A 26,583-nucleotide genomic window follows, 5' to 3' on the forward strand; every position below is an offset into this window, starting at 1 on the left:
ACTGTTCTCTTAATCAATTTTGATCATGAATCAAGTAGAAATGCCTCGGATGTGCTAATTATCTGGCATTGATTTTTCATAGAGTTTTAATTGATTTAAATCCCTAATGAAGATAATTGTTCCTCTCTTCTGGTCGTAATCAAGTCTATAAATATTCAAATATTAGGGCTTCCGCTAATACTGACTAGACTTATTAATAGGTCTACAAAAAAAGATCAACATATGAAGAACAGACATGTGATATCCTGAGTGGAGTCAATCTGGATCCTTTTATAGTAAGAAATGAACTCAAGACACATAAATGGAAACCGTTACTTCACACAAAACTTCTTACTATATAGTTTTTTCTTGGGAAAGGGCAGCAATATTGTGACTGCAGGGCAACATGGACTCTGTTATTGTATTTTGTAGCCTGCAGATTCTTGATTTAACACATATCTGTGTTGTAGTGTTTTCACATTATACCCCCTATTTTTTTCTAAAGTGTGTTGGTCTCTACATCCGCTACGATCTGAGGATCAAACCGACACACAGACATACATAAACCACCTTTAAAACAAATACTTTACCACTATAACTGTCTTTTGGACTTTAGGGTCTCGTCGCTGCAGTATGCTGTTGTCGTTACAAAATGATTTTTAATTAATTAATTTAGCTTTCTGTCTTTGTGTCATTTAAAAATGACCATTATCACCTTCAGTCCATCTTTACAACCATATTAAGTACTTTTAAACTTCCAGACGAACAGAGATCATTATTTATATACTATTTTTATCATTTCCTCAGAGCTTTTTCTTTCTGATATTCAACTGGCTATGCTCATTTCCCAGGTTATGCCTAGACCTTATTATAAAAGATCTGCCTTTGTGTCACTGTTACCTGCTGAGAAGAAACTTGCTTCCCGTGTCCTTGATTTCACCAGCAGCTGCTGAAATGAAACCTTGTAACATTTTCAGTAAGTAAAGCAATTTCCAAAGCCGGTTCTAATGGAAGTCTCAGGGTTGAGATCCTGTTAAAACTCTACTAGAAGTGTTTCTGTATGAAGTAGACTGATGCGCTAATGTGATTCATTTTTATTGATCAAGGCAGGGAACTTCTTCCTCCTTAGAGGTCACAGGTCAGGGTCAGATACTGAACAGCACGTCTGGACCCGGTACAGTCGGCATGTAGCATCTTGCCAACATGAGGCCCGAAGCTTCTGCTGCACACGATGGTTCATTACTCACTGCTCTACGGCTTGAAGTGTCTGTGAAACCATGTTTTGGTTTCCTCTCACCAGGGTGCAGCTGTTAAACTCATCAGTTTCCCCCTGATGCAAACACACTGTACACTCATAGAGTCCAGAGAGCAATTTACAGAACAGGACAGAACTGTCTTCAACCTTCCGCTCAGTTTTTCAGAACCGAGTCTCAGAGCTGCCCCTCTTCAGTGTGCTGCTGTTAAACTCATCATGCTCAAAGCTCAGATTATTGTGCGACCTGGATATCATTAGCAGCTTCTCCCGTTTACTGTAGTCACGCCTCAGTGTGGCGGAGGCGTCCAACAGCCGCTCCCCTTGCTCCTCCCTGTCCTCCAGCCGCATGTAGCCTTTACTGCTGCCCCGAGTGCCACTGTTACTACGGCTGCTGTTGCTACGGTCGAGGCGGGGCCAGCTGGGGTGCTTCCGCTGCTCCGGGTGCACGCTGAGCATGCTCGGCCCGCGCTCCAGGTCCAAAGATTTCGAGTGGCTGCCAAGCATGTGCAAGGAGGAGTTGGAGCCAAAGTCACTCCTTGCTGCTCCCGGGGAGAGCCAGCACCCTGAGGTAGAGGAGGGAGCAGGTGAGAGGGAGCAGGAGGAGACAGAGGAGCAGTGTGACGAAGAGGAGGCGGAGTTACTCCGGTGTAAGCCCGGCGGTTTGGAGGCCTTGGCAACACACGCTACAGGGACCACCAGAGACTCCATGGAGCTCAGCGGCTGGGACTTCTGCCCGTCCCTCCTCTCTCCTCCTCGCTCCTCCTCAGTGATCGCCTCCATCTCCGGTTCGTCGATAACGCAGTTGTTGAGTTTTATAACAGGGAGAGTAAATGCAGAAATAGAGGAGGAGACAATAGAGCGTGCATGGTGACCTCCCTTCTCCCCGTCTCCGTCCACCGACCACTGGTGGCGTATGGAATCGGAGCGAGCCAAGCCGAACCCCGGGCCGCTGAAGGATCGGTCCTTGTAGAGCGGCGCCAGCAGCCCCGCAAAGCTACAATCCAACTTAGCCTGCCCCCTGTATCTGTGAAACTCCTCGTCCCCTAACAGCACCTCCTCTTCTTCCGTAGACCCTCCCCCTCCCGCGCCGCCTCCGGTCCGAGAGGAGAACGCGAGGGGGGAGGTGCTGGCCAACCGCGCTGCGTTATCGACTCCAAAAGCTCGAAGATCCCCAACTTCTCTTGCATAGGTGCTGGTGCTGTTGCGGTGATAGCGTTGTTTCTGCTCCTTCTGCCTGAGGCGGTGAATGTCAATGACGGTGGAGTACATGTCTCTCATATGGATTATCTAGTGCAGAAGAGAAATATATTAGTCGTTGTCGCACAAGTATTTGTCTTTTGATTATCTGGGAATATGTCTAATACTCCATTATTACATTATTACTCTGCAGTTTATATTTGCCTGTGTATTGTTGTATGTTTTGACCTTGGAATACATTGTTTCTCACATGGATTACCTGAGGGGGGGAACAGGAGGGGGAGAGGAGTAATCGAATCAGGGCAGAGAAAGAGAGGGCATCAGAGCAGAGGAAATGTGATCAGAAGAAAATTGCACGGATAGGAATGGAATGAGGTTGGCAGAAATATGATTTGCATGTTAGTTATGTAGAGATGAATATGGATGACTGCACTGTGCGTGCCCCTCATTTTGTAGAGTGGAGGAAAAACTGAAATGAGAATACGGATTCGGGGAGGAATATTAACTACATCTTTTATTCACTCAGGTATTGTGTTTTAGAATTGGAAAACCTGTTTGAAATTGTCCTTTGTGACCTTTCGAAGAACCAATTTCTGCACAAATCAGTGTGTCAAACCTTGCAAAGTAATATCAGTTCTGTTTTTATTTCCTGTTAGAGCTTATTGTCCTACATGTAGAGCCTCTTGCAAGTCCAGCATTTATTACTCCAGTGACCCTTATCCAGTACTTTTCTGTATGTAAGTAGATTTGCTGATTTCAGCCCTACCTTCGTTTCTCTGTCTCTGTTTTCATGAAGAATGGCATTAGCACAGATGAAGATGAAAATCCCAATGCCCATAGTGAAGGGCCCGAACATCTTCATCCTCTCAGAGTGGCGGTGCTGCTCCAGGAACCGCCTCAGTGCGCTCCCAGTCTGCTTGGAGGGAGTATCTACATGCAAAACAGATGGGGGATATGAAGCATTTAAGCCTCAGATGCTGGCATTTTATAGCTAAAGGGAAGACAGCATAACTAGAAGACAAAAGGAATCTATTGGTACGACCGTGTCATAATATCTTGTCAGGAAGGAGACTAAATAATGCTCCAAACTTAGGCTAAATTAGGTTTAGAGTTTAAGAGACAGACCAGAGAAACTGACTCAGTACACTTTAAAGAAATCTACCTTCAGAATAGGAGTGTGCCATATCGTATCGTTCACAATAATATCGGTATATTTTTTTTATGGTTTAAAAAAAATGCATATCATGATATTGGCAACATTCCTTCTTCTTGATGTAGTGGTGTAAGGTTGACACTTACACAACTGAATATACCGAGCTGCCCTCCAAACACACTGCTGCATTATGCCGTTCATTAGCCACAAGCTAACATTAGCTAACAATTAAAGTTGTTTTAATCACAAAAAGCTACTTACTCTCTGTCACTAAACACATGCAGCTTTCAAAATTAGAGCACAGTGTGTTAACAGAATCCACCACAGAACTTACAAGAATACTGTCAAAATAAGATGCCTTTAATAAAACATATTTATTCTCCTAATGTCATTAAAATATGCCCCCGAAACCCCTAAATTGTTATTTTTATTATTTGCTCATACTCAAGAGTCAAGAGTAATTTTTGGAGGATTTTGCAACTGTTGAGATTTGCACTTCACACTGCATTTTAGATTTATTTATACAGACTAAAAAAAAAACATATTTTCTATATCTTTTTAAGTATTTTGTAATATCGTCAAGAATATCGTTATCGCAAAAATAGCCTGAAATATCGTGATTTTCTTTTAGGGCCATATCGCCCACCTACTTCAGAACCACTTTTATCGAACAACCCTGGTTGACTTTTCAGTCCTTTGTTCACTCACCCTGCACATGATTGGTGCTGGAGTTTGCCACCTCCTCGTCTGTGACCATCTCGGCTGCATGTCCTTCCAGTGTGGCAGATGTTTTAGTTCCTTCAGCTGTCTTTAATCCTCCTCCAGTTGGCGATTTCGCTGAGGCCAGCGTTTCACTGTGGGGCCAGTAACCCAGCGTTGCCATGCCGATCCCTACGGCCAAGACCACCAGTCCCAGGAAGAGGAAAAACCCGGAGGCGGAGTAGAGGCGGAGCCTACCACGTACTACCACAACATCGGTGCGCCGTTTCCGTTTTCTAAATGTAAAGCAAGGAAAGAAACCAGAAATATTTTTGGAGACATATATTTCGTGACATCATTACACCCACTTTATAAAAACTATAGAGAGATTAAAAAATATTTTGGAGGGATATGGGAAAATTCATACTCAATAAGAATGGACAGCCCATCATTTTTTAACCTAAAGATGTTATCTCTGAATCTAATAACAAAATAGTATGCTTTATAACAAATCTTATGCTTCTGATTGGAAAGTTTCATATCCACAAGATGAAGTTTTCCAAATTTCTACCTAACTTTAGTGATTTTACAATAGAATTTAAATTGTATATCGAGACTTTAGAGTTGATGTCAAATAAGAAATGTGAACGCACTCTGCTACACTTTAAAAGCTTATTTTCAGAAACCACAGAACAGTATAAAAGTAAGCACCTTATACCCTACGTGCCTTATTATGTTATTATTTTATTTTTTTATATATTTTATTCTACAGATACTGTAACTGACATTTTTCTTTATATGTCTTGTTTAGATCCTGAATGCCTGTATTTCTCTCATTGTTAATAAAGATCTGAAAAAATAATAATAAAAAGAATAGAGAGATTGAAAAGCATTTGCATTGACCGTATCACCTGGCACACATTTTTGTTTTTATAGTCAACACTAGCTCATTAAAACCAGTGTTTCTCATGAATAACATAGAAACTAAACTGCGACCAGTTTCCTGTCACCCAGAGTAGTTGATAAAAAAAAAGCTAAACTGCAATAACAGGTACTAATTAGTCCTCCAGGTATCAGTATTGACTTTATGAAAAGAACATTAAGTACCTCGGTGCAGGCTCTTGGGAGCCTCCCAGGCCTGGTGAAGTCGGTAAGGGCCGGTGCTGAGAGCGGGAGGAGTCTTGGCGTTTTAGCTTTGCCAAGCCTGTTAGCACACCTGCTGCTGCAGTCATATTTAACCTGCAGATACACATACAGGAGCAAATAAATAGTGAGTTTAACATGTACTGTATAGCCAGCATCTGTTGTGTCAACCTGGTCTCACAGGAATCCGTGAAATAGACAGGGATTCGCTTAATTCAAAATCCGTGGAATAGCCACGGAATCGCTCAAATTTCCGTGAAACTGACACGGATTTCGCTACAATGCAAGTTAATGACAGTCATATCCCGTGGCTATTCCAACATACAAAGTGATTATGTACATTCACTGAGTGAATATTTAGAAAATAAAACATATATTTTTCGCTAGAAATGTGATCAAAATCCATTTTTATGCAGAAACTAAGTCAAAATATTGATTTTTGTTCTGACCGCTGGGACCTTGAAAGTCACGTGACTTGGAACAAACCAATAGGAAAAAATATTAACTTGCATTGTAGCGAAATCCATGTCAGTTTCACGGAAATTTGAGTGATTCCGTGGCTATTCCACGGATTTTGAGTTAAGCGAATCCGTGGTTATTTCACGGATTCCTGTGAGACCAGGTTCGTTGTGTGTACATTTGTCAACGAACACTGATGCAGAGCTGTTGCAGACCAGTTGTCTGTTTGGTCCTTTATACACATACTCAAAAAGGAGCAAATGTGAAAAAAACAACTGCAAACGTGGATTTGATAGAGACACATAAGCACAAACATTGACATTAAGAAAATCCATCACATTTCAAAGCAGATCTAAGGATGCACATATGTACTTCAGCATAGTAAATCTCCCAGATGCTGTAAGTATAGGAGCTGTAAGACACTTAATATTCAGAGCACAGCTTCTCTCACAACTTAGCAGATTGAAGCAGTTCCAGGATCACAGCTCTATACGTCTTCTTTAACGCAGACACGTCGCTTCATGTACAGCAGTAACTTTTCAAAAGCTGCAGGTGACAGTTTTATGCACACTTTCACAGGGAAAGTGTGTCAGACTTTCAATGTATTTCCAAGTTCTTTATAGTTTAGCAGTGATGCAGATAAAAGTACACAAAAATCTAGACACCCAGTAAATGTCTTCTGTTTACTGGTGATGTTTGTGTTGGCTGTCAGCCTTCAGGACAACAAGGGCAACATTGTGCATGTGTGCGCCTGCATGCTGCGCGTAGTCATACATATACCCCTGCAGGATGTTTGTTTACTGCATCCTTCCTGTGTGTATGAGGCAGAAACTCAGGAAACAAGATGATAGGAGATATAAAAATAGAAAGCAAGGAGACAGAGAGAAAATCACATATGGTTTGTGTTTTTCAATCATGAATGCTTTGTATTCATTTTCAATACGTCATTTGTATTTTGATTGTCGTTATTTATGTTGTTGTTGAAGTTATAAAATTGGAAAAACAGCGCTGCAATTATGACATAATATTCAAATGAATCATAGTCTTTCTGCTCACCAGCTGCTCTGATGTCTATTAATAGTTATTGAAGGGAAGAGGGTTTAAAACAAACGCAGGCTTATTCTGGAATCATTTGGTTTTTTAAGTGCCTGTTAATCTGGGCTCACATGGACATTAGCATTGTCTTGTTTATCACTAAGAGGATTAAACAGACTATACTTGATGCTGAATAACAGAGGTTGATGGGAATGTCAAGTAATACTCTTCAGATCAAATTCTGGCAAAGTTACTTAATTGCTGCAGATTAATGACTGTTTTATATTTTTATTATTATTTTTTATTGGGTGCCATGATCCAACTTGTGCTGTAAAACTTTAACATTGTTGGTGAAAATATAATACTACACGTCAGCAGCAGTAGAGGTGTTAGGCGTCATACTGTAGGAAGAAAAAAGCGAGCGGCTCTGAAACAACAATGAACATTCAACACTTTAAATAACCTTAAAATGTTATACATGAGAATGGAATTTGGTGTGGAGTAGAGTTGTCATGATACTACAATTTTCAACTCGATACTGATAGTCAGCAAAATATTCGATACTTGATACCATTTTCGATACCACAAGGATAAAAACAAAGACTCAAAGCTAAATTTTGAAATATCACATTAAAGAAAATGTGAATTAGGGGCATTTCCATTTCGGGATGGGAATAATGAATCGATGATCGATTCATGGTCATTAAGAATTTGGTCGAGCACGTGGAATTTTTAATGGATGTGTATTTTTTATTTTTATCTATGACTGCGTATCACTGAACTGAAACAAGGCCGAAGAATGGCCGTACGTGAATAAATCAATCAGCTGAGAAGTAAGTTGGATAAAGCTTCAGTTTGCAAACTCAAAGTTGCAATAACAATTATAAAACACACAGAAATACAAGAGGAATGATTTAAGCACAACATTCTTACTGTATCAAACCTTGCTAGCATGAATTACTAGGTTTGAATTTGATTAAAAACTTATTTAAACACAAAACACATTTAAATATGAAGATTACTGTGAAAACTAACCTCATGCCTCTTTGGGACTAAAACATAAAACATTGAACTCCTTGATGTTATCTTCACAGTTTCATCTCAGTTGATTTAGTATTACGATTGACAGGATCAAGTCTCTTTTTGTCCTTTCAAAATAAAAGAGTAATTAACCTTATAGATAATCCAGTTGGCAGGTTTCTACCAAAAGCCCATATAGTTTCCATCAACAGGAAACAGTAGAAGAAGAGATGGCACAAAAGAGAAAAACAACCAAAAAGAGGTTGCTAATTGGACAACTTTGGCCACCCACAAGAGCATATGTCTTCAGGAATTGGATTCAATTGGGCAACTTACAATTATTCTTTCATGTCAGCTCAGAAACAGCTGATCAGTCATCAGAGTTAAATGTTTGCCAAGTCAAAACGTTTCCATCTCTTTAGCGCATTAACTTTTTTTCAAAAAGACAAAAAATACCTCAAGCGATGTGAAAAATGTATGCGCACTTTCAAAAGTTTTATCAAATTTTGGTGTTTCCATCATGCTTTTCTCATGCGAATCTTCAAAATGCGTAAAGAAATACATGGAACCACAACTAGACTGTCTTTTGTTCTTGTTTTGATTGGGAGTCCTCCAGCAGCAGATCACGTTCTGTCTGGCTAAATAACAAGAAAAGACATATCATAGCAAAGTGGTTCTGAGGTATTTATTTGGTTTCCAGTTTTCTGTGCGCTTTTGTGTATATATAAGAGGATAAAACAGATTTAGCATGGGAGCAAGAACACACCCATGACCTTTATCTGCCTATTTTTTTTAAATTTCTCTTCTTTTCCTTGCTTCAAAATCTCCCTCTGTCCCTCTTTCTTCCACCAAGAATGCACTATCTGTTAATCTCTGTCTCTCCTCCATTCTCACCGTCAGTCTGCGTGCTAATGCATTCTGGTTGTGACCCTGAATAATGTTTCCCTCTTTTTCCTCCGCCCCAGCTGACTCTCATCTCCTCTCTGTGTTTGTATTTCTCCTCCTCTCTACACTCTGTCGCCTCTGATCTATTTTTAATCTGTCTCTAATTTTAATTTTTCTTTTATTCGGTCACTTTCCTCTTCCTCTCTCCCTTCGTTTCTTTTTCTGTACATATCTCAAAGCAATAAAGTCTGCTTGAGGATTCAGAATCAAACAAAGCTTTTAGTATTCAAAGTAACTGTGAATCACACACAGGACCAGACGTTCTCTCCTCCTACCCTCTTTTCTCCTTCTCACATCTTAATGTATTTTTCATGTCAATCATCTTATTGGTAATACTGCTGTAGGAAAGCGCTTTACCACAGATGGTGAATCACACAAGGACAAACAACCAGCCTTGTTTCTCAGGTTTTTCTGCGATCACTCTCACCCTCTCTCTCTCTCTCTCTCTCTCTCTCTCTCTCTCTCTCTCTCTCTAGTTGATTCGCTCCTTGGTGTGCGTCAAATAGGAGCCCACACAATGTTTCATGAGCAGGGGGAGAGAGTTCCTCCATTTACTAAAAGAGGAGAAAAGGACGGATGGGAGTATAGTATATAAATCTTTCCTGCCACATGCCATCACACTGTACAATAACAAATAATAGTCTGGTTCATTACATACTGTCTATGCACTTTATGTGTTTTTTATGCACAATGTTCATTGCACCTTATTTCTTTCATAGCACCAAAATTTTTATACTGTATATTCATATTTATTCTGCACTGGAATTCTATTCTACTCCTTCTTTAGACACTTTATATTTTATTGTATTTTTATTGTATTTTTATATTTTATTGCTTGAAGTATGCCTAGGTTGTTCTTTTTTTATTTAATTGTGTTGTCATTGTCTCTGTGTGTAATGCTGCTGCTACACTGTAATTTCCCAGCTTGGGATAAATAAAGTCTATCTATCTATCTATCTATCTATCTATCTATCTATCTATCTATCTATCTATCTATCTATCTATCTATCTATCTATCTATCTATCTATCTATCTATCTATCTATCTATCTATCTATCTATCTATCTAGCTAGCTATCTATCTATCTATCTATCTAGCTATCTAGCTATCTAGGGGAAGGTGACAGGGAGTAAACTAGATGAAGAGGTAGAAAGATGTAGAAGCATTTACTGACATCAGTGCACCTACGGGGCTACAACACTGAGTCATGACCGGAAACTGAAAGCCGGTACAAAGAGCTGAACAGTGGAGCACAATGGTAGAGAATAAACTATTTTGAAGGAGACAAAGTGGGGCTGAGGAGCGGATAGAAAGGCCTGACAATAAAAGAGAGTGCTTCTCCTACCAGTGATGACGGGACTGAGGCAGAAAACAAGCCAAGTGCAGCTGCAGTTTTAACAAGGCACGAGTAAGAAACAAGCAGAGCACGGAGAAGGAAATGCTGCCGTAACAGACACACCAGCAGCCTAATGAGAAACCAGTCAGGCTCCGACACAACAAGGCTTTTTACTGTGGAGAACGTGTCAGACATGTGCAGTGACCACATGAAACGACAAGTTAATGTTCAGCCAACACCCTACAGCCAGTCACTGGGCCTGTGCAGGTTGTTAATGCTGTATTTATTCAAAAAAACTCAAAAGTTGAGTGTACACTCAAAAAAAGCAAACTGAGTGTCTGTTACCTTCTCCTTAGTCTAACATGTAGCTTCCACTAAATAAAATGATGTTTTGTGGTTGAACAGTTTTAAAACATGTAGTTTTAGCATAAAATGCAACACTTTAAAATTTACTAGAATACTTTCTGTTAAAACAACCTAATTCAATTGCTGAATATAATATTTATTTACGGAATAATTACTATTATGTTCATTTTCATATGATAAAGGTAATCTTAAAACTGTTTTGTTGGGTCAGCACAATTAAATCATGTACTTCACTATTTTAAAAAGTAGTTGTAACTAACCTATTAAATAAAGTAACTCTTAATAATGTCATACACGTTTAAATGGCCCAAGAAAATTACAAAATGACCCTTACAAATCTAGTTAGACTGACCCCTGGTAATTAAGTAACAGTAACGCAAATACATCATGTTGACCCAACATATATACATTTTGTTCACTCAACAAAACTGTTTCTCGCTAAATTAAAGCATTTTATTTAGGTGGAAGTGATTTCCATAATTTTATTTCGTTCTGGGAACAAGTTATTTTTTTGAGTGTATGTGTGTTTTAAGTATACGTTTGGACGGGTTGATGGCTTATTTCGTTGTCCTAGTACTTGTTACTCTGTGCAATGACAATAAAGGAAAATCTGATCTGATCTCTGATGGAGAATATGTATAAAGAAATAATTCACTGTGTTATAGTTGAGTCTTTTAACAGAACAGTTCTGTAGTGATATTTGTCTATCTAGTTTGTTTTGGTGCCTGTTTGCCAGTGTTGACAATATTGACCTTTATTTCAAACATAATGTAAGTAGATGGGACTCAAAGCCTAAAAAATCTATTCAGAAATCACTCCAGAAATCACGACCATAATGTTTACATCCTGCACTGTCAAAACCACAAGCCTCTTGTGTATGTGCAGAGCAAGCAGCAACCTCTGAGGCTGAAAAGTGAAGCCGATGGGGAAGTGCCAGATATTTCTCAAATGTCCCCTTGAGGCTGGCTCCAAAAGCAAGTCAATCCCCATAGACCCCTGTGTTAAAATGCTCAACTTTACAGCAAAAATAAACATATTTACAGCTCGGTACAAAAAATGGTTTCAATCTCCATCGCTCATTTCTTCCTTCATGGCAACTGTGAGGGGGGGAGACCTTTATATAACATTATGTTGTAAATATATAATATGATTAGATTAGATTAAACCTCAAACTTATGTGTCATTGAGTGCATGGTTGCTTTAAGTGATCTGCACTGCATTTAACCCCCTCCCCACTTCTTTGAGGAGTGCCAAGATGGCCAGACACAGGAGAGCCACCCACTTTAAGTTTCATTCTGGCACGTCAGAAACCTATGGGAGACAGCACGGAGACGAGAACCATTTATATTTAATAGTCTATAAAATAGATGCACGCTTCCTTCTGCGTGATGATACTGTTAGTCTGGCGGTTTAGGACCAGATTTGGGAAGAAAGGGGACATGTCGGACAAAAGCACCAAATTTTTTCCACATGCTCTCTATCACTATAGGTTTCAATTTTTGGTAGGAGCCACTTCATCAAGATTGCAGATCCGAGATGGCAGCCATATAAAATCTATGAGAACCAGTATATCTTCTAAGCCATTTAGAAGGTCAATCTTAGTGTCAAAATATACATTTTCTGGGTCAAAGAATAATTTAATTATTGAGAATATCACTAGATGATCAAATAGATATGTTCATTTTGGCCATGTATTTACATAATTATTAGATTCCAAACATTTTCAGCTCAGGATTCTCTGCTGCAGCACTTGAAGCGAGTTGCCTACCAGTCTGGGTGAAAATGAACATTTCTATTTGATCAAATAATCATCTAGTGATATTCTCAACAGCTTTAAATGATTCCTTGACCCAGAAAATGTAGATTTTGACACCAAGATTGACCTTCTGAGTGGCTTGGAAGATGTATTGGTTCTCATAGACTTTATATGGGTGCCATCTCGGATCGGCCATCTTGATGAAGTGGCTCCTACCAAAAATTGAAACCTATGGTGATAGAGAGCACGTGGAAAAAATTTGGTGCTTTTGTCCAGCGTGTCCCCTTTATTTAGCTAAGCCGCCTGACTATGTTGGTTGTTTAGACGAATAGAATAGAATAGTTAGAATAGTTTCTACATGAAGCTCACAGAAGTAGATTTTTGGGATGAATTGCCTCAAAACAGAGAGATTTCCCCGTTTAATTAATCACACTGATCATCAACAGACAGTCTGAATATTAATGTTAGTTTTTTTCCGCCTCCTATCAGATACAACTTATAAATGATGCAGACTCCACCGTCCATTTTCTGCTCCACTGCCTTAATAAGCAGTTTACTAAATTAGTGTTTAATGAATCATGACTCGGTGTGTGATCACCTTAATAATAATGACTAAAGTGCTCCTGCTGTTTATTTGTGCATACCTACAGTAAGACAAGTAGGCAAGAAATAATGTAATATTCCTCAGCCCTCAAGGTTACATTTCTTCTGTTACTGCAGACATTTAACAGACTTGTAGAGCGTGAGATCCACGTCTACATTGTAACACTACCTCTGTGAGATTATCTATATTATCTATAGGAGATGTCACGTGATCTATTGTCCCTATAGCAACTACATGTGCTGCTGCGAGGTGACACGTTTCTATAGCAACTACCAGCTGTGTGCAGAGGAATGACAGGTGTTTCATAATAACACTAAATCCTTCTACAAAGGTGTATTTCTCACAAGTCATCTGGGATTCATATTTGTATTCTGGATTAAAAACAGACCTTTATGTCACAGCACATGCTTTTGGAATGATTTCACTCCACCTCGCCGTCAATTTCAAAGAGGCGTGATTGAGTGGGGGAGGAAAGACGGAGACAACAAAGGATGGTAAAGTAGAAACGGGTAGTGGTGGTGGTGGGGGGGGGGGGGGGGGGGGCTTGGCAGGTGGGATGAAATGAGAAGAGGGGGAGGTGAAAGGGAGACACCAAGGATGAAGAGAGAGGATGAGACAGAGTTTGGCATAAAAGGGGCTTGCTATAAAAAAAAAAAGCTTTTTTTTGCGCTCTCAACATTTACGTGTTAGCATCAGATTTGGGGTGTTAATTACATCTTGTTGTTGTGATTTATGCTGAGGCTCTACACTGTTTAACACAGAGACAATGATGGAGAGAAAGGAGCACAATACAGGTGGGGTAGAAAGACAAAAAGAGAAGAAAGAAGTAAAGATGGAAGAAGTATGCAAGGAGAGTGATTGCATTATATTGGAAAAATGTAGAACCACCATCAATGGCAATATGGAAGAAGGAGTTGATGACTTGTCTTGGACTGGAGAGATTGACATACATTGTTAAAGGTAAACAGGAGGAGTTTGCTAGGATTTGGGCAACCTGGTCTCACAGAACTCCGTGAAATAGCCACGGATTTCGCTTAACTCAAAATCCGTGGAATAGCCACGGAATCGCTCAAATTTCCGTGAAACTGACACGGATTTCGCTACAATGGAAGTTAATATTTGTTCCTATTGGTTTGTTCCAAGTCACGTGACTTTCAAGGTCCCAGCGGTCAGAACAAAAAACATGGCGGACAGTTCTCTCATTTTTTAGTGAAAAATCAATATTTTGACTTAGTTTCTGCATAAAAATGGATTTTGATCACATTTGTAGCGAGAAATATATTTTTTATTTTCTAAATATTCACTCAGTGAATGTACATAATCACTTTGTATGTTGGAATAGCCACGGGATATGACTGTCATTAACTTGCATTGTAGCCAAATCCGTGTCAGTTTCACGGAAATTTGAGCGATTCCGTGGCTATTCCACGGATTTTGAGTTAAGCGAAATCCGTGGCTATTTCACGGATTTCTGTGAGACCATGTTGGATTTGGGAATCATTTATGTCATTCTTGACCAATGGAACGGATAACACTGACTGAACAATAGGTTATGAAATGATCCTGCCTTTTATTTTATTTTTATTTTTTTATTTTTTTATTTTGCTCCACTTTAGTCTTATTTATTTCATTTTAGTACTTATTTTGCATTAGATTGATGTTTGTTGTCACTGTCCATTTTATTTACTCATTTTCTTTGTCTGTGTGAATGAATGTATGTTCGAGGGGATATAAATGAAAATGTTTGTATATTCGACATAAAGTTTGATATGCACTTGAAACTTCAATGAAAAATATTGTTGAAAAAAAAAAAAAAAGATGGAAGAAGTCAGGACCAGAGGAAGACAGCCAAAGGGGAGGACAGGGAGATTTAGAATAGAGGAGACGCTTTGATCCGCATGTAACAAACTCCAGAGACTTGAAAGTTTGTCTCCAATGACTCCCTTCAGTTCACTGTGTACTAACACGTCATGGAGAACAGCATCTAATATGGACACGGAGAGAAGAAGGAAAGCAGCGAGGGGAGAAGTAATGAGAGCGGAATGAGCAGCGTGGTAGGGAGAGAAAAATTATCATTCATTACGTCTCCTATTATAGTAACAATGTGTGTTTGTTTCTGTCATTAACTGTGCTGGTGAGGTTAACGGAGACCAAAATTAAAAACACTGTGCCAGTGGCTGTTTTTTCCACCTGAGCTGGATTTAAATAGAGAGACAGACAATCACACACCCACCCACCCAAACCCCCTGCTGCTGCAGCTAAGGTCACCTGTCATAGTATCATGGTGCTGGGAGTCCAACATGGAAGACTACCCTCACAACAACATAATAGTCAGGCGGCTTAGGACCAGATTTGAGAAGAAAGGGGACACGCCGGACAAAAGCACTAAAATTTTTCCACATGCTCTCCATCACAATAAGTTTAAATTTTTGGTAGGAGCCACTTAATCAAGATTGCGGATCAGAGATGGCAGCCATATAAAGTCTATGAGAAACAATAAATCTTCCAAGCCACTTAGAAGGTCAATCTTGGTGTCAAAATCTACATTTTCTGGGTCAAGGAATCATTTAAAGCTATTGAGAATATCACTAGATGACTCACTTTAAATAATGTGTTGATCAAGATCTGACTCATTGATTCAAACATTTTCAGCTCAGGATTCTCTGCTGCAGCACTTGAAGCGAGTTGCCTACCAGTCTGGGTGAAAATGAACATTTCTATTTGATCAAAAAATCATCTAGTGATGTTCTCAATAGCTTTAAATGATTTCTTGACCCAGAAATTGTATATTTTGACACCAAGATTGACCTTCTAAGTGGCTTGGAAGATATAGCATTTCTCATAGACTTTATATGGCTGCCATCTCCGATCCACAATCTTGATGAAGTGGCTCCTACCAAAAATTGAAACCTATGATGATAGAGAGTATGTGGAAAAAAATTGGTGCTTTTGTCCGGCGTGTCCCCTTTATTTAGCTAAGCCGCCTGACTATAAGTGACAACTACTTTTTTTGGCTACACTGTAAAAAATGTTTGTTTAAATTACAGTAAAACACTGTCAAATTGCATCAGAAATAGGTCGTAAAATTAAACATTGTACATCACCGTAGTAGATACTTTTAATTACTGTAAATCAAACAATAGTATAAAACTTTAAATTCTACTGTCATAAACTGTAGAAAACACACAGTTTTGCTGTAAAAATATAAAATTTTCATGTAAAGTTAATGGAGAAATACCATGATGACACAATTATCCTAAAAGTAATGGGATTATTCTGTATGAATTACAGTTTTTGCTGATATTTACATTTACATACGCTCACTGTATTTTTTTACGGTGATGTTCTGGCAACCACAGCTGCCGGTATTTTACCGTAAATTAAACAGATTTTTTTTTTACAGTGTATCTTGGCCAAATTTGGGTTTTGGCAGACATTCAGGATATAGAAAAGTTGTTTACTTCCTGTTCCGTTGCAGAGACTGATGGGAATAAGCTGCATGAGTTCAGGCAAACATGCACTGAATAATGTCTGATCTTTGTACAACCTGTTCTTGACTCCGCTTTTGACTTAAAACACTTAAATAAAGAGGCTGTTAAGCGTTTTAATGCCGAGGTCAAACTTAAGTACTTCATTTACATGTACACCTACACCACAGTGAAGCACAGGAAGTATAGACAGACTTCAGGCTGGTGGAGCAGAGCATGTTCACACACAGATTTATTTTCAGAAGAATTAATTTAGTGTAATGCTGGAAATGTATTTTCCTGTTGAAAATCTTAAAAAAAATACCAAACTTAATTAGTTGGACAGCTTCATCTTGGTTCTTATCTCAGTACAGTGAAGTACAGTATAACATTATATATAGTATAGTAAATAGTATACTATAACTTTATTGAGTGTAGTGTTATAGAAGTATAGTATAGTATACTATAATATTATAGTATATGTAGAACAATATATTATAACACTATCTATAGTGTAAAAAGATATAATATAGTATAGTATAGTTTATGTAGTATAATACGGTATAGTACAATATGGGATAACGTTATAAAGTGTAGAATAGAAGTATACTTTGCATAGTATAATATACATGGTATAATAGTATAGTACACACAGTATAATATAGGATAACATAATATATAGTGTAGAGTAGTATAATATCGTAGTACACTATACATAGAAGTTTATTGTTCAGTATAATATAGTGCAATATAGTATAATATACACAATAGAATATTATGATACAGTACATTATAATATAGTGCAGTACAGTATAGTATAATATAGTACATTATAGTATAGCATAATACAGTATAGTGCATTATAATATAGTATAGTACAGTATAGTATAGTAAAATATATAATTTTGTATTAATATAGTACAATACTGTATAATATAGTACAGTACAGTATAGTATAGTGTAATATAGTACTGTATAACATATTATAGTGTATAGAATGATGCATATTGGACAGTGGACTAACTGTCTAGAACAGATTTAATGTCTGTGTTAAAGGATTATACTGTTTGCATGTTTCAGCCCATTAACTACAAACTGTGTACACTTTTTATTACATTAATCAGATAATCACTTTACCAAATGGGTGCCGGGAGGAAATGTAGTTACAATCAGAGACCGTTTTTTGGAAATCCTCTTAGTTTGTGCCTTCCAAAAAAAAAACCCAAACCATCAACGCATAATGGAAGAAGTTCACGTGATCCCTTTCACAATGTTTTAAATGCTCTTTGTGCCTCCCAGGTTTTATTTTTCAGACAAAGTAGCTCACAAATGTGATGCTTTTTGGCAGCAGTTTTTAATGGCTGCTGTCCATAAACACACCACACTCTGAAACGACATTACTACACACAGATAACGCAACTTTAATGAAAATAAACAGTTTCCTGTGAGGGATAATTTCAGCATGATTAATTTCCTCAAGAACATTTCATTGCTTAGTGCTGTCAGCCGCCTGGAGGGTAGAAAGTCAAATTCAAGCTTGTTTTGTATACTAAAAAATGGTCATCACAATCCTAAAGTAAAGCTGTGGAATGATAGACCACTACTCAGTGGCGGTTCTACACAGGGGCCTACAGGGGCCACTGCCCCTGTGAAGAAGCCCTTGGCCCCTGCTGTGGCCCCTGTGTCAAATTAATAATAAAATGACACTGTTTTGACTCTCGTAATGTCATCTCTTGATTTTGTTATGTCACTGAAAAATCAATAAACAAATGTTTAAAAAAAAAATAATAATTATAATAAAATAATCAATTTATAACGATGAACAACGGAACAATTCTTACCTATTTTCTGTTCAAACAATATCTTATTGTACACAAAATGAACCCAGAATGTGTACATTGTATAATAGTTTATTGTGCAATAAAAGCTTTCAAAATAAAAGAAAGTGATTGTGCACAAAAATGACAAATGTCATTGTCGTACAAACATAATTGTTATTGTTGGTAAGTGTCATTGTTTCAATCAATGTATTTGTATCTTTCCAAATATATTTAAATGACATTTTTAAATAAGCTAAAATAAAGGTTTTGAATGCATAAATATAATCTTTGCCATTTGTTAATGTGCCCCTCTGATTAAACACTGGCCCCTCCTTGGTCCCCACAGTAAAACTGGTCTAGAACCGCCACTGCCACTACTACTATGATCCTTTAAAGATCATTTTTCTGCTTCACCCAGCAATATGTGACAGGAAAAGCATCACCCAGAGAGAGGAGGTGACATGTGACACGAAGCTGTGACATTGATTAGCACACATGAAGCCTTACAGCAGCAACACATCTGCTACGGTTGTTGTTTTTTTCCACTGATTTACTTTGTTGACTCCTGAAGTGTAATTCTCTGTTTGCTTTTACTGAAAGGCATGGACATGTGACATAAAGCCTGACCAGCTCCACAGCCGAGAAAACAAGTGGAAATGTTTTTGGAGGAACCATCATGTTCTTCAAGCCATGTGTCTACACTGTAAAAAATATTCTGTTTAATTTACGGTAAAATACCGGCAGCTGTGGTTGCCAGAACTTTACCGTAAAAAATACAGTGAGTGGGTTTTCTACTGTAAATTTACATGTAAATATCAGCTAAATCTGTCATTTAGACTGAAAAATCACTTGCCATTTTATCCCTATTGTGTCTCTTTTTGGTAATTTTGTGTCTCATTTGATAATTTTACGTATTTTTTTGGTAATTTTGTGTCTTTTTTTGATAATTTCATGTCTCTTTTGGTCGTTTTCTGTCTTTTTTTTGGTAATGTTGTGTCTTTTTAGATAGTTTTGTGTCTCTTTTGGTCATTTTGTGTCTTTTTTGATAGTTTTGTGTCTCTTCTGGTCGTTTTCTGTCTTTTTTTTTGGTCGTTTTGTGACTCTTTTGGTCATTTTAGGTCCTTTGTTAGGTCCTTTGGTCTACTATTATTTTTAGGGTAGTTATGTCCTTGTGACGTTATGGCATTTCTCCATTCATTTTAAATGAAAAATCTAATATTTTTTACAGCAAAACTGTGTTTTCTAAAGTTTATGACAGAAAAAAGTAAAAGTTTTGTGCTATTCTTTGATTTACGGTAATTAAAGTTTCTACTACGGTGATATTACATTTTTAATTTCACGCCCTATTTCTGATATAATTTGACAGTGTTTTACTGTAATTTCTACAAACATTTTTTACAGTATCTAGTGATTCTTTATGAGAATATTCCTCCATAACTTTTTGTATGACTTAACATGCATCCAACAGTTTGGTGGCCATTTAGTTTATTTTTATATTTTGTTCTCTTGGTAATATTAAATAATTCATTCTGTGCATATTTTCTTTAGCATTTTTGATTGTTAAATCTGATATTTTGGAAACTAAAGTCCTAAATTTGTCAATACCCTTAATGAAAAGCATGCATTTCTGCATAGTTCACACACTATATAATCCATAAAACAATGCTTGGGGTACCTTAAAATGCTATCAGCTATTTATTTGTATTTATTCTTTATTTAAATGGTCACCAATTGACTGATATTGAAGATATAGTCGTGATGTTTATTTAGCTTTTTTTCCCTAGTTATTCCTTAATTTCACAGTTTTCATTTCTAGAATTGGTTGACAATGTAATACATTGAATGTATCATGTAAAATAATGTTAAATATTCACTTAATAAAGTTATTTGTTTGTGTAAGAAAGCAGCCTCTGAGTAACTTTGTTTATTTTCATTCCAGATTAAGTGTGTACTATATCAACTGCCATATCAGTAATCTGTGGATTTTTCCTTTCTAAAATTGGTATCAGCCTCAAAAATCCAATATGGGTATAGTTTTCTTAACAGAGTACAACAGGCATACTTTGGCTAATACGAGGCGGCCATATTTATCTTAAGCTTTTCCTGGCATTGCCGTATCATAAGAGCCAAGTTTGATATATTGGAGTTTTCAGAAAACTGACATAGTTACAAGAACATGCCATTAGCTCTCTTCCTAGGTTGAAAGTGAGTTATAAGTATGCTGGGAGGAAAATATCAGTTAAGCTCACTCAAACACAAACACACACACACACACACACACATACATGTCTTTAATAGTTGTGAGGACCACCACTTCCCCTAGCCCAACACACACATTTCAGGGTTTACCATCTCTGTTAGGACCTTCCCTGAAATTCATACGGATGATTAATTAAGGCCTTTAGAGGCTATCCTAGCATTTTCTTTGTGAGGACTGGAAAAAATGTCCTCACAACTACAAATGTCCTCACAATGTTGGTATTCTGCATTGGGTTGGTCCTCACAACTATATGAAGACAAACACACACATACACATACATACATGTCTTTAATAGTTGTGAGGACCACCACTTCCCCTAGCCCAACACACACATTTCAGGGTTTACCATCTCTGTTAGGACCTTCCCTGAAATTCATACAGATGATTAATTAAGGCCTTTAGAGGCTATCCTAGCATTTTCTTTGTGAGGACTGGAAAAAATGTCCTTACAACTACAAATGTCCTCACAATGTTGGTATTCTGCCATGGGTTGGTCCTCACAACTATATGAAGACAAACACACACACACACACACACACAGAACAGGTCTAATCAGGCAAAAGTGAAAACACCTGTGCTGGGCTTTTGTGATATAGCATGAGAAAATTGCCTTTAACAAACCATTCACGATGCAGCAATCACATTTTCCAGAGTTGAATTAGTTCACAATGTTCAACATCTTGTTTTTTTTTACCACAACACTGATTAGAAGTGAGTCACAGATTCAAATGAAATGTACCTGTTAGTCTGAGTCTGGCTCCTGAGCCTGATACAGTATTCTGACTGAACTCTGTCCGTGTTGTACAGTAGTTCTTTAAAGACTTTCTACCCTTGAAGCTGTGTTTCATGTCCATTTCATTTGATCACAGATCACTGAGAAGGAGGAGAGGAAACGGAGGAATTTGTATCAGAGGAACACGAATGAGCAAAGGATAAACAGATAGCGAGCGTGTTGTGTGCATCGCTTTCCTCCTACAGACTCACGGTCAGCGGTGAGTCATCTGTCTAGAGAATATGTCACTTTGTGTTTTCCCGCTGACCTTTCGGCAGCACATTTTCTGATGCAAGCACTCAAGTGTCAAATCCAGCACCCTCTTCACCATCTTGTTTGTTTTTTATTTCCTCATTATTTTGATGATACATAGTGTTTTTTTTTTTTTTAAGTCTTGCATCCTTCACACTGAATCAGTGTCATTGCTGTGATAAATTCAGCTCTACTCATGTGATTTAAGATTTGGATTGAATCATCAGATGCTCATGCCGGGCCTGTGTGTGCGCCTATGTGTGTGTGTGTGTGTGTGTGTGTGTGTGTGTGTGTGTGCGTGCGTGTGTGGATGATCCCCCTGTTGATTCTAACAAAATGACTCATTTTGTCTCCCTCACAGTCCCAGATTTCAGTCAGTCACCCACACTCATCCTAAATCACGAGCTGTCCCCAACTGCCCTGCAGCATCGGTGCCCAATCTGGAGTCCTGGTACTTTTGTGGGGTCCATGTTTGCGTTCTAGAGGCCCAGCCTCCACACCTTCAGAAATATTTCACCAGTATTTTCCTTAAACCATTCCTATTTAATGTGTCCTTCAGAACATTCTCAGTGGAGCCAGGAATTATGCCTTGGATCAGATAAACTTTAATATTTTCCTCAGATGGGGGTCTCTAGGAGGATCTCCTGGTATCACATGGCCGTTTGTGGGCTTGCACGTCTCTCTGGGAGTCTTTGGAGCAACAAAGCAAAGGAACTGCTGACCTCCCAGAGGGTTATTTAAATAGGATTATCCAGTTACTGGATATGCGTGAAGGAGGATTAGCTGATATGTTGCCTGACTTCCTAATGATTCTCAAATTAAACTCAGATGCATTTCTGCGTAGAGAGGTTGGCAGCAAAAGACGTCTCACTAAGAGCCATTTGGCTCATTGAGTCCCAAGTTCTTCAAACAGCTCTCAAGGTGACAGTTACTCCTAATTCACCAACTATAAGGACAATAAAACCAGCGACACAGCGTGTGTTGTTAAAGTCTCCCAATAGGTATCGAGAAGAGAAATGCTGACAACTCCTGGGCAAAAACTGCTGATGCTAATAACGTTTATTCATTCTGATAATGAAGAAGCTGCCGGCGCCAGAATCTGCCAAGCTCATGTTTTATTTGCTCTGGCAGACGCGTCTGGTCACTCTCCCATTCAGAAAGATTTCCACCCAAAGAAGGCCTCAATCATTCCAATCACAACCTATTATCTCATGTAAGACAGGTTTGATATCATCTGCAACTCACAAAACTTAGATGCAGGCAGCACTGATCAAATATGAACCAAGATTCTGTTACTGCGTACACTGTAAAAAAATACTGTTTAATTTACGGAAAAATACCGGCAGCTCTGGTTGCCAGAACTTCACCGTAAAAATTACAGTGAGTGGATTTTCTATTCTAAATTTGAATGTAAATATCAGCAAAAACTGTAATTTAGACTGAATATTCCCATTATTTTTAGGGTAATTGTGTCATTCATTCACACATCATGGTATTTCTCCATACATTTTGCATGAAAATGTTATATTTTTACAGCAAAACTGCATGTTTCTTCCAGTTTATGAAAGAAAAAAGTAAAAGTTTTGTGCTATTCTTTGATTTACGGTAATTAAAAGTGTCTAATACGGTGATGTACAATTTTTAATTTTACGCCCTATTTCTGATGTATTTGACAGAGTTTTACTGCTATTTCTACAAACATTTTTTACAGTGTAGCCTATTTTTCACCTTAAATGTTTTGAGAAACACATTTTAGCTGTAATTTGAGAGAATTTGTGACCTGGCCGCTGTGTTTTTCCTGCTTGAACCAAGCTCCGCCCCAACTTGCATGTATTTTCAACACTACCTTACATGCTTTTTTTGCTCCAATTGGTTGAGGGTCGTGTTTTGTTGCTCTGATTGGTTGCATGTAGATCTTTTCAGAGGCATTTTGGTCTACACCTGTTGACCAAAAATGGACAGAGAGGTTCCAGACTGGCAGCGACAGCGCAGCCCCCCTTCCAGAGGCAAATTATCTAACATCATCATACCTGTTTGGTAAGATGTTGAGAAGAAAAACATCATCTGTGGGCTTGCTGGTGCGAAGAAAGCAGCCATAACCACTATGGCACAGGATCACTATATCGCAGTCACACTCCAATATGTAAATGAAGGCCAACTGAGACAGAATGTCCTGAACACCCACATCTTGTCATGTCTTTATTTTGCACCGCATTCATCATGTTTCACCTTAAGTCTGAGCACAAATACAAGCAGGATTTTGTGGCATCACAACTGGAAGCCGTTCATTGTCAAAAATGAAACACATAAAAATGTGACATAGAAACCTGAAGCCTCCAGTGCAGACACACTAAGAATAGACTTTACAAAAAAAAGTAAAGCCCCTTTGTCACATGCACTGCAACCCTGAACTTATCTAGATTACTAGAAGGAGCTGCATGAGAATGCAAACGTGTAATACCCAATAGAGAACACAAACAACCAATGAAGAAGAAGGGTCATTTACTCAAATTGCCAAGGAAAATGTCTAACTGGAGAGACAACAGGATTCTTGAACTTCTGTTGGGAAAATCTTCAGATAAATTCAAGGAATGTTGTTGTTAATGACCAAATTATGCTCAGTAAACAACCCCCCCCCCCCTTTTTTTTCCCCAGCATGCTTATCTATCCAGGCCCACCCCTCACCTGAACCAACCAAACAGAGTATTTCCAGTACTTGAGAACACATCTAACAAACACAGTCAAATGTTGTGTGCTGTATGTGTGAAAGGGCAACTGAGTTCCTATGAGAAAAAGAGAAATCATGTGCCTTTCAGTTTCTAGATACTTTAAGGGAGACGGAGTAAATGTCAACTTTTTTTTAGCAGAAAAAACATCAGACATGGTTTTCTTTTAACAAGTGTAACTCATCTTTTAAAACGTGCGGAGGGTTAAGACTGAAGCTGCACGAAAAATGACCATCGACCCTTTAATGATGACCTTTGACCTATCCCTGTCATGAGTATTGACATCATACCTTGTTCGGCTCCTAAAAAGTCAATTATCATAACACATTGATCATTTCTGGCACAGTGAACAGATCTAAATATTCCCTCTCCAATAAATCAATAAAACACACACACTCATACACACACAGGAGCACACATAGTGCAGGACTATCATAGATTCTATTAAAGATAAAACTATCAATTGCAGTAGAGAGATTGCATATAGATGTAGCCACTGACAAACGATCAGCCTGTCAGGAGCTGATGCCTCTGATGTTAAACTTCCTTGCTCATCAAATATTAAACAAAATGTCATTAAATATGGATGGTAATAAAAAGATCGACTCTAGAGCTGTCAACTTAGATTGTTCAAGAGTTGAAGCTGAGTTCTTACCTTTGCAAGAAGCTGAGCGTTTCACTGTCACTGTGCCATTAGGCACGGAGGGGGATTATTCTGGGGGAAAGTAAAAAGCCATCTTCCACTTTGAAGGCTACTTCCGCTGAAATGCCATGGCGGAGAAAATTCACATGGCATGGGCAGTTCAGCTCCCGTGCACGGTTTTTGGGAACAGCAGCACAGTCCAGTTGGGTTCGCGAGCTTTCAAAGTGTCTTGACTTTATTCAGCGCGGAACACGTTTTCCGCCATATGGACTGAAGGTGCGCGCAGGACAATGAGGGCGCTCATAATTACGAGCCAAGGAAAATCCGTAAAAACATTCCGCCTATTTAAAGTCATAAACGCACAGATTGTAACTCCCCCTGCAGAAAAATATTCCTTGTGTCATTGGGGGAAAACACAACAAAAGCTGCCGATGTTGAAGTCCCCCCTCGCGTAAAACTCTCCTTATATTTGCGTCCAAAAACTTGATTTCACGTCAAAGAAGAGGAAAGGAAATACAACTCCCTTTTAGAAAAACTCAGCAGCAAGTTGTTGCATTTTGATAAAACGTTGAACAGTGTAAACCGCCGAGAAAAGCGTGTTTTTATTCCTCTGAGCTGGAGAGAGACGCGGCGGCTCCATCCAATTCCTCCAAAGCGCTCGTACGCTTGTGGGAATGTGAGACGCTTTCACTGTGTGTGTGTGTGTATGTGTGTATAAGAGAGAGAGAGGGGGAGAGAGAGCTGGGGTGAATGGTTTGTATGCGCACTGGGAAGATGTGTGTTTTTTCTACTGTGTGTGCGTGTTTATGGAGGGAAACAAGGCACTGTGCCATGCCTTTCTTGCATGTGCAGGGCGCAGACGATAAGGGGATGACTGGTTTGGAGGAAAGACAGAAGGAGAAGCCTTGGTGATGCTCTGCAAGGAGAAAATTGATCAGCTTGTGATGTTAAATGCATTTATGTGGGAGCAGCAGGATTCTGAATATCAGCATGCAAAGCTCAGAAAATACAACATTCCTGCAGCAGCAAATGCAACGTGGAAAAGTGTGTTTTAGTGTCTGGCAGCTGCAATATTGGCACAAGTTACTTCTTGTGTGTTTCAGTGAGATAGACATGAAATGCCCAGAGGTTAGGAGTAGTTATTACGCACAGTGTTGTGTTTTTGTTCAACTTTTCAGCTTTTCTGCCTCCACAAACACGAGAGAAAGGGAGGGCTTTCAAAAAATGTTGCAGATGTTGGCATGCGTGTCATTTCCTGTATTTACATGCTGGACTTGATTCAATGAAAATACACCAGCTGGAGCGAGGTGGGGAGAATTTAAGACAGACGTTTGGGCAGATTTTTTGAACAGACAGCTGTAAGTGTGTATGCGAGAGAAACACACACAGAAAGAGGACTGTTTGTTCAGATGGTAGAGATCATGTTGGTGAGGAATAACACACCCGAGGGCAGAGTGCTACAGCTGAGCATGTTCCTCGACCTTAACCCTGACCATGACACGCCTGACCTCAGCCTTAACGCTAATTATGACACCCTCTCTGCACCACACACGATAAAAATAAACCTTCGGGGTGCTCATGTGTCCCCTTTTGTTCTTGTAGAGACTTCTGGAGCCCGTGAGATCATAAAAAACTCATAAGACAGCTATTTGAGATTCATGTTGGAGCCCTGGTGCAGTGGTCAGTCAGTTGCAGT

General features: G+C 38.7%; 1 protein-coding gene across 1 annotated transcript; it reads right to left on the minus strand.

Moving 5' to 3' along the window:
- Window positions 1-1,245: 1,245 nt before the first annotated feature.
- On the minus strand, window positions 1,246-25,482 carry tmem200a (transmembrane protein 200A). The gene is made up of 5 exons (XM_059356028.1): window positions 24,900-25,482; window positions 5,391-5,522; window positions 4,293-4,579; window positions 3,198-3,361; window positions 1,246-2,521 (listed from the first exon to the last, which is right to left on the minus strand). Exons 2-5 carry the CDS (start codon window positions 5,513-5,515, stop codon window positions 1,397-1,399), a joined length of 1,701 nt encoding a protein of 566 aa, XP_059212011.1. The 5' UTR covers window positions 5,516-5,522; window positions 24,900-25,482; the 3' UTR covers window positions 1,246-1,396.
- Between the last annotated feature and the right edge of the window lie 1,101 nt (window positions 25,483-26,583).

This window comes from Centropristis striata, chromosome 18, assembly GCF_030273125.1.
Source record: "Centropristis striata isolate RG_2023a ecotype Rhode Island chromosome 18, C.striata_1.0, whole genome shotgun sequence".
Classification (NCBI taxonomy): Eukaryota; Metazoa; Chordata; class Actinopteri; order Perciformes; family Serranidae; genus Centropristis; species Centropristis striata.

Excerpts from the sequence above, each read along its gene's own strand:
- tmem200a (XM_059356028.1), bottom strand. The coding sequence starts at position 5,515 with ATGACTGCAGCAGCAGGTGTGCTAACAGGCTTGGCAAAGCTAAAACGC. Across the intron at positions 4,580-5,390 it reads TCCCAAGAGCCTGCACCGAG|AAAACGGAAACGGCGCACCG; the intron begins GTACTTAATGTT and ends CTTTACATTTAG. Across the intron at positions 3,362-4,292 it reads CAGCACCAATCATGTGCAGG|ATACTCCCTCCAAGCAGACT; the intron begins GTGAGTGAACAA and ends TTTTGCATGTAG.